Source organism: Elephas maximus, chromosome 2 (genome assembly GCF_024166365.1).
Source record: "Elephas maximus indicus isolate mEleMax1 chromosome 2, mEleMax1 primary haplotype, whole genome shotgun sequence".
Taxonomy (NCBI): domain Eukaryota; kingdom Metazoa; phylum Chordata; class Mammalia; order Proboscidea; family Elephantidae; genus Elephas; species Elephas maximus.
In genome coordinates, this window is record NC_064820.1 from 222283687 (window position 1) to 222295961 (window position 12275).

Here is a 12275-nt window from a genome sequence, read left to right on the forward strand (position 1 = left end):
TGTTTCTGATCAGAATAGTCGGTATTGGTAGCTGGGCAGATGGAATATAACACCAAATGTTGGTGAAGGGCTGGATGGAATACACAGGAGTGGAATCGATTATATCTGTGGAAAGAGATAAGGGAGAAGCTAAATATCATCAGTTAGAACAAGGCAAGGGGTTGACCGGAACAGACCATCAATTGCTCATCAGCAGGTTCAAGTTGAAACTGAAGAAAAAACAAGCTCACGAGAACCAAAGTAGGAACTTGAGTATATCCCACCTGAATTCGGAGACCCTCTCAAGATTATATTTGACACATTAAACACTAATGACCAAAAGACTAGATGAGTTGTGGGATGATATCAAGGACATCATCCATGAAGAAAGGAAAAAGTCCACTAAAAAGACAAAAGAATGAATAGACCAAAATGGATGTCAGAAAAGAGTCTGAAACTTGCTCTTGAACTTATAATAGCTAAAGCAAAAAGAAGAAATGATGAAGTAAAAGAGCCAAACAGAAGATTTCAAAGGGCAGCTTGGAAGACTAAAAAGTAAAGTATTAAAATATGCAAAGATCTGGAGCTAGAAGACCAAAACGGAAGAACACACTTAACATTTCTCAAGCTGAACGAACTGAAGAAAAACTTCAAGACTGAGTTGCAATAGTGAAGGATTCTATGGGCAAAAACTATGAACAACACAGGAAGTACCAAAAGAAGATGGAAAGAATACACAGAGTCAGTGTACCAAAAAAATTGGTCAAATTCAACCATCTCAGTAGGTAGGATGTGATCAAGAACTGATGGTACTGAAGGAAGACGTGCAAGCTGCACTGAAGGCATTGGTAAAAAACAAGGCTCCAAGAATTGACCAAATACCAGTTGAGATGTTTCTCAACAAGTGGATGCAGCACTGGAAGTGCTCACTTGTCTGTGCCAAGAAACTGGAAGACAGCTACCTGCCCAACCAACTGGAAGAGATCCATATTTGTGCCTATTCTAAAGAAAGGTGATCCAACAGAATGTGGAAATTATTGAATATTATCATTAATATCAGGCTCAGTGGTAAAGAGCTCAGCTGCTAGCCAAAAGGTTGGCAGTTCTAATCCACCAGATGCTCCCTGGAAACCCTATAGTGCAGTCCTGCTCTTTTCTACAGGGTTGCTCTGAGTCAGAATCAACTCAATGGCAATGGGTTTTTGGTTTTTTTAAAATTAATATCACATGCAAGTAAAAGTATGCTGAAGATAATTAAAAAACAGTTGTAGCAGTACATCGTCAAGGAACTGCTGGAAATTTAGCCGGTTTCAGAAAAGGATGTGCAATCAGGGATATCATTGCTGATGTCAGATGGATCTTGGCTGAAAGCAGGGAATACCAGAATGATGTTCACCTATATTTTATTGACTATGCAAAGACATTCAACTGTGTGGGTCATAACAAATTATGGGTAACATTTGAATTATGGTGTTGGTGAAGAATATTGAATATGCCATGGACTACCAGAAGAACAAACAGATCTGTCTTGAAAGAATTACAGCCAAAATGCTCTTTAGAAATGAGGATGATGAGACTTTGTCTCATGTACTTTGGGCATGTTATCAGGAGGGACCAATCCCTGGAGAAGTAAAGGTAAAGTAGAGGGTCAGTGAAAAAGATGAAGACCCTCAATGAAATGAATTGACACAATGGCTGCAACAATGGGCTCAAACAATGTAATTATTGTGAGGACAGTGCAGGACTGGGCAGTGTTTCATTCTATTGTAGATGGGGTAGCTATGAGTCAGAACTAACTCAGTGGCACCTAACAACATCCACAGTATTTGTCCTTTTGTGACTGACTTATTTCACTTTTTTTTTTATTTCACTCAGCATAATGTTCTTCAGAATCATCCGTGTTATAGTATATCTTGAGAACTCATTATTATTCTTCATGGCTGCATAATATTCCATTGTATATATATATGTACCAAAAAAAAAAAAAAGAAAACCACACTTATTGCCATCAAGTTGATTCTGACTCATATCGACCCTATAGGATATACTAGAACTGCTCCACAGTGTTTCCAAGCTCTAATCTTTACTGGAGCAGGCAGCCACATCTTTTTCCTGCAGAGCGGTTAGTGGATTTGAGCGCCAACCTTTCTCTTAGCAGCTGAGTGCTTAGCCACTGCACTACTAGGGATCCTATGTATGTACCACATTTTTTTTTTTATCCATTTATCCATTGATGGGTCCTTAGGTTTCTTCCATCTTTTTGTTATTTTGAGTAGCGCTGCGATGAACTTAGGTGTGCATATGTCTAATTGTGTCTTTAGTTTTAGATCTCCAGGGTATATACCTAGAAGTGGGATTGCTAAATAGAACTCTATTTCTAGTTTTTTGAGGACGCACCATATTGTTTTCCATAGTGGTTATATCATTTTACAATCCCACCAGCAATTCATAAGGGTTCCAATCTCCCCACATCCTTGTCAGGATTTGTTGTTTTCTTTTTTTTTTGATCAGTGCCATTTTAGCAGGATTGAGATGGTATCCCATTGTAATTTTGATTTACATCTCTCTCAGGGCTAATTTCATGTGTTTGTTGGCTGCTTTCTCCATAGGGTTTTCAGTAGCTGATTTTTTGGAAGTAGATTGTCAGGACTTTCTTCCCAGCCTCCTCTAAGTGAACCAGGTCTGTGAAGTGGTTCACTTTGGTTTGAACCTCTGTTGAAAATTCGCTTTTCTACCCCAGATGTACTGAATCAGAACCTACAGTTTTAACAAGATTTGCAGGTGATTCTTATGTAGAACTTGTTAGAAATGAAAATTCTCACCATGGGTTTGAACTGAAATGAGCTGACTCAAAGCCTTGGGGTAACTCGAACCTCCAATCTTTTGGTTATTAGCTAAGTGTGTTAAATGCTTCCACCACCCAGGGACTCCTTTGCTAGTATTCTTTATTTTGTTAAGCAAATAAAAAATGTCCTTTTGACATTTTAGGTTTCAAAGCTGACCCCTACAGGGCTTTCTCTGCATCCTAGCATAGGTGGGGACAAATGGGCGCATGTATGTATCCTTGCTTCTTGCACTGTTGAAATAAAGTGCCTGCAAAAACCTATCTTTTATTAATTCTAGATGCTCTTTCAAATTACTTTTTGAAGAGAAAGAAAAGAGAATACATAGTGTGGTAAACTCTCCCACTGATATTGGAAAGCTAGGAGATTTTTCTTGGCTTCTTTTGTCAGAAGCTAAAACTGCATTTCATTGGGTTTCTGAACAGCCCTGATAGACACACTTTGCCTCTAATTACCCACCAGCCTCCTATGCGTGAACATAGGGGGTGAGACTCTTGATATTGCTTCCTCTTTCCTTGAAATAAACCAGCTTCTATTTCTTCCAAGAAAAAAAAAAACAGTAATACCGAAAGCAATGAAAAATTTTGCTAGCCAAATTCATCCCAGTGAGATACCATATAAACCAAGAATTTGTTTTCAAGGAAGAAAATGTATCTGAATCACAAATGTTTTAGAGTGAAATGTTCAGACTCTGCTAAAGTAAAACAGAGTTTTATTGAAAGCACAAGAAACATTCGAATGGGGAGACGTTAGCCTACACGGTGAAGACCAACGGATCCAAGGGGCGACTGTTTCATGAGAATAGATATTGGGTGGAATTGAGAACCTCCCAGAAAGATTTGGATTGGTTGATCTTCCCTGGACTTTCCTGGACTTTGCAGGCCTTGTCCAGGCATAGCGGCATTGTATGTTGGTTCCACCCATCCAGAGGTCCAAGTCCATATGCATATGAATGGCAAGAAGTCAAAGTTAATTCTCAGGGATGCAGAAGTAGGAGCTTGTAACAAAAGGAGTCGGGCTGCTCCTAGGCTAATCAACCTAAATATGCCAGGCACCTCCGTTCTGAAGCTCTTATTCATTCCCTCCTTTTGATCAAGAATTTCTGAAAAATTGTTTGATCACATTATTAACTGCCATTTTGGGGAGAGTTGCTTTCTTCTGCATGGACTTGGATTTATATTTTCCCTTAGGACATACATGAATATGTTTAAAGAAAGAGAACTATTTTGTTGCTGTCTTTTAGAGGTTCTTATAATTACTATACTAAGCCTTTAAGACCTGAGACTCTATTTATAAATAGCCACTCACCATCTAAAATCTTAAGCATGCCATAGCTGAAGCCTCTAGTTCTGTGGTATTAACCTTGGAATGACATAATACGGTGGGCCATGTTAAGTAATAACCCGGCTCTAAAGGGGGTGGTTTAAGGAGTGAGTTTGAGTCCATCTGAAATATGAGTACATTATTCTCTTCACAGATATTAAATTGGTGTTCTGAGTAATCAGACAACTTTTGACAGCATTTGATTAGTAAACCAGTAATTAATAGGGATTGAATCCATGATCCAGCACTTTCAGGTAACCAGCTAAAGATGTCAAGTAAAGGCAAATCAGTCAAGGAGTACATGAAACCAGGTTGCCTTTTGGCATACCTGCTTAAGGCCTTAAAGCAGGGAATGGCACTACTGGTAATCTGAGGAGCAAACGAATAGCAACAGGGAAAGAGATGGGAGTTAGGGCATCAACAAGTGTTTATAACACAGTCCAGTAACAACTGTCTAGTCATCTAGTGCTGCTATAACAGAAATGCCACAAGTGGATGGCTTTAACAAAGAGAAATTTATTCTCTCACAGTCCAGTAGGTTAGAAGTCCAAATTCAGGGTGCTGGCTCCAAGGGAAGGCTTTCTCTCTCTTTTGGCTCTGGAGGAAACTCCTTGTCATCAGTCTTCCTTTGGTCTGGGAGCATCTCATGCAGGAACTTCAGGTCCAAAGGATGTGCTTTACTCCCAGCACTGCATGAGGTCCCCATGTCTCTCTGCTCACTTCTCTTCTATTTCAAGAGATTGACTTAAGACACTATGTAATCTTGTAGACCTCATCAGTATAACTGCCACTAATCCATCTTATTACATCATAGTGATAGGATTTATAATACATAGAGAAATCACATCAGAAGATAAAATGGTAGACAGTTATACAATTGTACAAGGGAATCATGATCTAACCAAGGTGATATTTTTGGGGGACACAATTCAATCCATGACATTCCACCTTTTGGCCCCCCAAAACTCATATCCTTGCCACGTGTGAAGCATGTTCAACCCTTCATATCGTAGCAAAAGTCTTAGAAAGTCCAAAATCCAAAAATTCCTCTTCATCTGTGAAATCCAGAATACAAAGTTATCGGCTTCCTAAATACAATGGCAGAACAAGCACAAACTAGACATTTCCATTACAAATGGGAGAAATTGTAGAGAAAGAAGGCATAAGAAGCGCCAAGCAAGTTAGCAGAACACATTACATTAACCTTCAAGACTTTGCAAATAATCCTCTGTCCTCTGAGACCATTTACACAATGGCCCTGCCCTCCAGACTCTAGGTATTGGCCACACTTTCCTGATTGAGTGCAGGTCCCTCAGCCCTGGGCTTCAGCTCCAACTTCCAGGCCCACTGGGATGGCAACTCTGCTCCATCGGCTTTAGGTGCCCCATTCTCCTCGTCCATCTGAGTGGCAACTCCATGCTTAGAAACACAAGAGGCCATGGCTCCACCCTTTGAAACCCCTGAGGCCATGGCTATACTTTTTGAGACTGAGGCAGCTCAGCTTCTTGTATTCCTTGTCTCTTTAGCTTCTGCTTCCTGGTTTCTTGGCCTCTTGGCTCCTTGGGCCTCATGCCTGCATCTGCCCTACTGGGGCAAGTGAGTTCCAAAGCTCTGTAGCTCCACCGAGAAGTGCCTGGAGCCCCCTGCACTCTGCCAGGAAGCCTCCTGCGCACGGGCACTCACGTCTCTGGGTTGGCTCCAGTGCCGTCTTGCCCTGGTCTCCTGCTGCTGGTTCTCTGCTGTTGCCATTTCTCTGCTGCTGCAGGTTCTCTGCTGCACTGGTCCTCTGCTGCTGTCGCTTGTCTATTCATAGTTTAAAAATCGCTTCCACATTTTAGGTATCTGTTAGAGCAGCACCCCACTCTCGGTACCAAATTCTGTCTTAGTCATCTAGTACTGCTATAACAGAAATACCACAAGTGGATGGCTTTAACAAAGAGGAATTTATTCTCTCATGTTTTAATAGGTTACAAATCCAAATTCAGGATGTCAGCTCCAGGGGAAGCCTTTCTCTGTCGGCTCTGGAAGAAGGTCCTTGTCCTCAATCTTCCCCTGGTCCAGGAGCTTCTCAGGCTTGCGGATCCCGGGTCCAAAGGACATGCTCTGCTCCCAGTGCTTCTTTCTTGGTGGTATGAGGTCCCCAACTCTCTGCTTGCTTCCCTTTCCTTTTATCTCTTGCGAGATAAATGGTGGTGCAGGCCACATCCCAGGGAAACTCCTTTTACATTGGATCAGGGATGTGACCTGGTAAGGGTGTTACAGTCCCACCCTAATCCTTTTAACATAAAATTACAATCACAAAATGGAGGACCACCACAGAATACTGGGAATCACAGCCTAACCAAGTTAATAGACACATTTTTGGGGGGACATAATTCAATCCATGACAATTAGCAATTTAGAATAATTTGTTTCTTTTTAAGGCCTTGTTGTAGCAATTAAAATATATGATTCATTTTTTAGTGCACTTTTTAAATAGACCAATTTATATTAAAGTTTTTCAGAGTAGCTACTACAAGTCTAAATCATAAGACAGACACAAGATGCAGCTTCTCTTGGACGAGGAAAGAACTGAGGTTGTAAGACAGCCTTACAGAAAACAGCAACTGTCAGCCATGACCTCCAGCCTGATGTAAGGCAGAAACTCAGACACAACACTAGGACAGAGGGAAGCTCTTAGAACAAAATGAGACAGAAAGACCGCATAATCTCACCATACTGTAAGGCCAGCTCAGAGAATAGGCTTATACAATACCACACAAAACAAGGATATGAGAAGCCTAGTTTTTTGAAGTGTTTATAGCGAATTTTGGTAATATCAGCTCAACTCAATGGAAAAAATAGGTTCTAGATAAAACTTATTAATTTGCCAGAGCCTCAGATGGAGGACTGTCAGACCCTCTGAGCACCTGACAAAAGTTCCCAAAGAAAAAAGAAAACACAAATGGGAGCTCATTTTCCCAAAGTAGAAAGGAAAAACAAAACAAAACAAAACAACCAACCAACCAAACAAAAAAAAAACCTCAGCAGATGGGAACTCATTTTCCCAAAATGATCACTGAAATTCCAAATTACTTCTAGTATATTTAGCTTATAGTGTTTTTAAATATGAATCCAAACAAGCATGCCAGTGGGAGGAGGAATCTGGGATCATTGATCAAAGATGTTAAGCTCTAAGGTTGAAGCCTTTGGTTTCCTTCTTTTTGAACTGAATTCATTCTGCCAGCTAGAGACCTAGTCTCTTATTTTAGACCTTAAATATATTCTTGCATTTGTAAGGTACAGTAAAATTGCTACTGATGATTTTAATTTTAACACTGTGATTCTATAATGAGAATATTTATCATAAAATAAGTCAGGAGTTACCTCCTCCCCCTCCAAATTTCATAAAACAGGTCAGGAGCTCCCCCCCACCCCGTGAATTTCATAAAACAAGTCAGGAGCTGCCACCTCCCCTGCAAATTGGCATCACCTATTTTCTTGCAAGATTTGGTGAATCCATCCAAATGTGTACTTATAAAATTTTAGAATTTGAAAGTGAGGTGTTACTTTCAGTTTCTCAGAGGCAAGACAAGTCCTAGCAAGGGATTGCCTTGGAATAGAGTGGCCCAAAAAACTCTGAGATCCTTTGTAACAACCTTAATCAAGCCAATTTGTGCACCAAAATCCAGGTCAACATAAAAAGACAAATGGAAACAAAAGTAAAATATAGGGCCAACAATAACAACAACAACAAAAAACCCTGAAGAGCTAAAAGGCATTTCAGCAGGAGTGTAAGAAGGTAAAGGTGGATAAAAGGGAGTAAGTATAAAAGGAGCAAAAAGGGGAGAGGGATTAGAGACAGGGTCAGAGACAGGAGGGAATGAAATGGCTGAAGAAATTATAGAGCTCTCACATTGCAATTTCTTAATTTGTTTGGACTGTTAGAAACAGTGTCTTCTAAGTATACAAATTTGCTGTCTTGATGCCTGTTCAAGACTTTTAAACACCAATTAAAATAGGCTTTCTACTGTGGCTGTATTACACAGAAGCTTTTAGATTCCAATTTGCTGTACAGAAAAGTTGATTTACTGAGGTCAAATGAGCCCCACAATGGCCATTGATTTCCTAAATCACCTGTAATATGTGCATGCTAGTGATCAAGATACAAAATTGAACCAGGCCCATCTTTGGAGCTGGCATTTCCCATCTTACAAAGTAACTTGCAAGTATTAGAATGTTAAAGGTACACTTAAGTCTTACGTGCTTGTAGAAAAAACAAAAGTTGAGTTCTAAAGCCTTATCAGGTCTTCCCACTAAATGGAGGGACTGAACACGTCAAAATGTTCAGAATGTGAATGGAAAATAAAAGCAAAAACAACACTGTCAATAAATCTCCCAGAGAACTGTACAGAACAAAGCAGAGGCTCAAGATTCAAGAGGGCTTATCTTTGCAATCCTGAGATTTCATGGAGACAGATTGAGTACAAGGGGCTCAAGCTGGCATGGGAGCTCTGATCCTTGACAATCTTGGAGTTTGTTTAAGATAAGACACCTTCAAAATCCTGCCAATTATGCCAAAGTGTTATAGATTGAAACTCTCAGACTATGCTAAAGTAAAAACAAACAAAAAAAAAGATTGAAAGCCCAAGACACATTTGAATGGGGAGACATTAGCCCACACAGAATGAAGACCAATGAATCCAAGCAGAAGCTGTTTCATGAGCATAGATACAGAGTGGAACCAGGAGCCTTCCAGCAAGATTCAGATTCGTTGACCCTCCCCAAACTTTGCTGGAATTGTCCGGGCTTGTCCAGGCTTGCTCAAGGATAGCCATATTGTCTGTTGGTTCCACTCAGCCAGAGGCCCAAGTCCATATGCATATGAATTTGGAAGATGTCAAAAGTACATTCCCAGAAATGCAGTAGTAGGAGCTTGTAGTGAAATGGAGTCAGGCCTGCTCCTAGGCCAGCCACTTCTATTCTGAAGCTCTTATTCACAAAGGATCAGAATTTGGCTTTTGGAGGCTTGGGTATCATCATTTCTCGTTTATTCATTCAGAAATCTTCCTTGGTTTCTAAGTGCTAAGCAGTGTGCAATCGTGGATGTTACAGAAAACACCGAAAATGGGTTCTATTGTCCTTGTGGAGTGGTTGAGTGGTGCAAAGGTAAGCTGGATTCCAAGGTTTGCACATAGAATTAATAAAATTAATCCCATTCATTAAATTAACAAGATACAATACAATGGAAGCCATGAGCAGTAATTGACGGTTAAGGGTCATTAGGAGCTGGCTGAGCAGAAGTGGGGGGTGAGGAGGTGGGAAAGGTGTAGGGAGATGATGATGCACACAAGGAGGTGCATTTGCAAGGGTAAGAAAAACAGGGTCTGTTTAAGGCACTGAAGGAGGACAGGTGTGACTAGGCATAGAGAGCAGGGGAAGGTCAGTCGGAACAGGTAACACAAGACATTGTGAGACGATTTAAGGAATTGAGTCATCTTAAAGATTACTCAACTTGATAAGAAAGAAAAATTCTAGCCCTAAAGAGTTTTAAGATGTGTTTCATGCAGCACAATCCACTCTGACTGCTGGATATTGCTTCTATTGCCTCTTGTTCAGGGCTCTTCATATAAATTTATATCTGGGCATGCTATATGATAGTTTCTAGAATGATCACACCATCTTGTTTTAAATCTTTCTCTCCCTTCCCCAACCCTGTGCTAGTGATTTGCATGCTGACTTCCTATCACTCTCAGATTCTTTACTGGGCTCATACTCAAACAGCCTGGAGTCTATAGCTCTACTCTTGGGGCTCCAGGCTTCCAGAATAGCCAGGATGTTCTCTGAGAAAAATTTCTTATATTTATTTTCAGTGTGTTTTATATGGGGCTAAAGAATACTTTCCTTGGTTTATTTCTTCACACATAGGCAATTAAAGGACTTTTTAAAAATTTCTAGCTTTTTCTAAAATGGGTAGTTACAACAGAATAATCAGCATTCCCACTAATAACATTCTGTTGAATCCTTTTTTCCTCTGTTTTTAACTTTTTAATTTACTTTTTGGTCAAAAGAGAGGTCCTAATGCTTTAATTCTTAGTTTACTGAAGTAACCAAAAGCTATTTTCTTTAAACATCCATTGTAGATTGACTTTACTATATCCATGGACACTTTCTTTTTTTCCTTTTGACTCTGTGGATAAAATTGCTCAATAAAAGCATTCAGTGTTATTTGGGCTATTGTTCAGCAAAGAATACTTAAAGTGTTGAAAAGAATTGGCTTTCCAAGTGAGTACAGTGGAGGCAAGTCTGGCTCTCCACTTAATTGGGGAATTCCAAGGAGACCCATGAGTACTCATGTTTGTTCTTTCCACTGTGACCAGCACCATGCCTTGCACACAGTAACAACAACAACAAAATAATCCAAACCCATTGCTGTCGAGTTGATTCCATCTCATAGTGACCCTATAGGACAGAACAGAACTGCCGTATAGGGTTTCCAAGGCTGTAATCTTTGTGGAAGCGGACTGCCACATCTTTCTCCTGCCTAGTGGCTGGTATGTTTGAACCACTGATCTTTTGTTAGCCACTGAGTGCTTAGTAGTTGCTCAGTAGGTGTTGGAGTTGATCCCTAAAATACCTTGCAGCTCTGAAATTCACTGAATCTGAGACCAGTGGTCAGTAGCCTGGATCCCTGATTTCCATCTCTTCAGTCACTTGGTTTGATTGAACTGACATTTTATGTAAGTGGAAGGCTCTTTTGTTGCATTAGTGGCAAGGGGGGAGAGACCCCATTAGACCCAGACTCATCATTTTATAAAGCTCTATTAAGGACTGTGGACCCCTGATATCCTTACCTTGTGTGCAGACTGTTCAGTAAGCTCTTCAAGGCCATGAAGACCCCATCTAGCCGTGTCTCCAACCTCATTTCTAAGATTTTCCCTCACTCCATTGTTTCTGGAACCCACGACCTTCTGGATTCCCTGCTTCTGCTCATCAGTCTCCTAGAGAAGCTTTCTCTGGACATACCCAGACAGGACTCCCCTTTCTCTCCTCTGTGCTCAACTACCATCTTGCTGTGTCATCCCACAGCCATTACTCATCTTATGGACCCTGAACCCCTCAAAATTTGTCTTTGTCATCAAACTCCAGCACCTGGACCCCTGTCTGTGGCAATGAAAAGGACTGGGATGAGGGCCTCGTTCTCTCTTCCCCTGGTGACAGGGCAGCGTTTGAAGCCCATCCAAGAGGGTGTGTTCCTGGGTTCATTGGTTGACCTCAAAACCACAGACAGCTCTGAGGCCAACCTTAGGGGTGCTTCCCTAACATAACTTCCCACCACCCAGGCACACCATCTGCAAATACATGAGTATGAAAGGACAACAATGAATGAGACACCTGAGCTTGATGATGCTACCATGAGATGATATGGAAGGCAGAGGAAGAAACCATTTCTCACTGGTTTGGGACAACTTAAATTCCCTCTCACCAAAGGGGAGGCCACAGGCATTCTCTCACCATCTCCATGTGCAGACTTCAGTCCACCTACCCCAGGCTCTGTGTTGATCCACAGCAAGTCAGGCCCAGGTCAGGCAGTGTGAGTGGACACAGCCAAAGGATGCCTCCTGTTGAATCTCCACTAGGCTTCCATGGGGAGTGAGAGTGTATTATAACCATATCTCTTTTGAATAGTGGAGAATGGGGGTGAAATAGTGTTGATGATTTTGCTAAGTAGGAAAAATTTAGAAAATTGTCAGCCACTATGACCACTTTTTCATAAAGTTAAAAATATGTATACTACTAAAAGATGTGGTAAAAATGTGCAGCCACCAACACCCATTGCATTCCACCCCAGTCATGATTCCCAGACCTCAAGAGGGACCTTGGCCTATTGAAAAGAGGAGATCAGACAAAAAGAGACCAGAAAACCTTCCTAGAGTGATTGGAAATGTGGGGATGATCTCACCAAATGCCTCATAAATAAATCTGCAGTGATGTCTTCTGCTTAGAAATTGCTGTCCTTATTAGTCTGAAATGTGACTATCACTCAGGGGCCACTTGTATGTGTGTTTGTCCACTGTTGGTGGTCAAAGACCCCAAGCACCCACTGCAAGGACTACTGACATGGGGTCTGGGACCTTGGATGGGAAAAAG

At 41.0% G+C, this 12275-nt stretch overlaps 1 protein-coding gene across 26 annotated transcripts in view; it reads left to right on the forward strand.

The window, feature by feature from the left end:
* Positions 1-12275, forward strand: part of B3GALT5 (beta-1,3-galactosyltransferase 5) — a 172538-nt gene that overhangs the window by 145767 nt on the left and 14496 nt on the right. For 16 of the 26 annotated variants that reach the window (XM_049874866.1, XM_049874864.1, XM_049874867.1 and 13 more), the window contains one exon: positions 6112-6274. The exons of 8 other annotated variants lie outside the window; for them this stretch is intronic. Coding sequence is in view for 2 of the 18 variants with exons in the window: in XM_049874890.1 (XP_049730847.1) it covers positions 6112-6274; positions 9208-9322 (278 nt within the window). In the remaining 16 variants the exon portion in view is untranslated. Of the gene's footprint in view, positions 1-6111; positions 6275-9207; positions 10108-12275 lie in introns of those variants that run through there. 2 more of the 26 variants (XM_049874891.1, XM_049874890.1) reach the window with 1 other exon arrangement.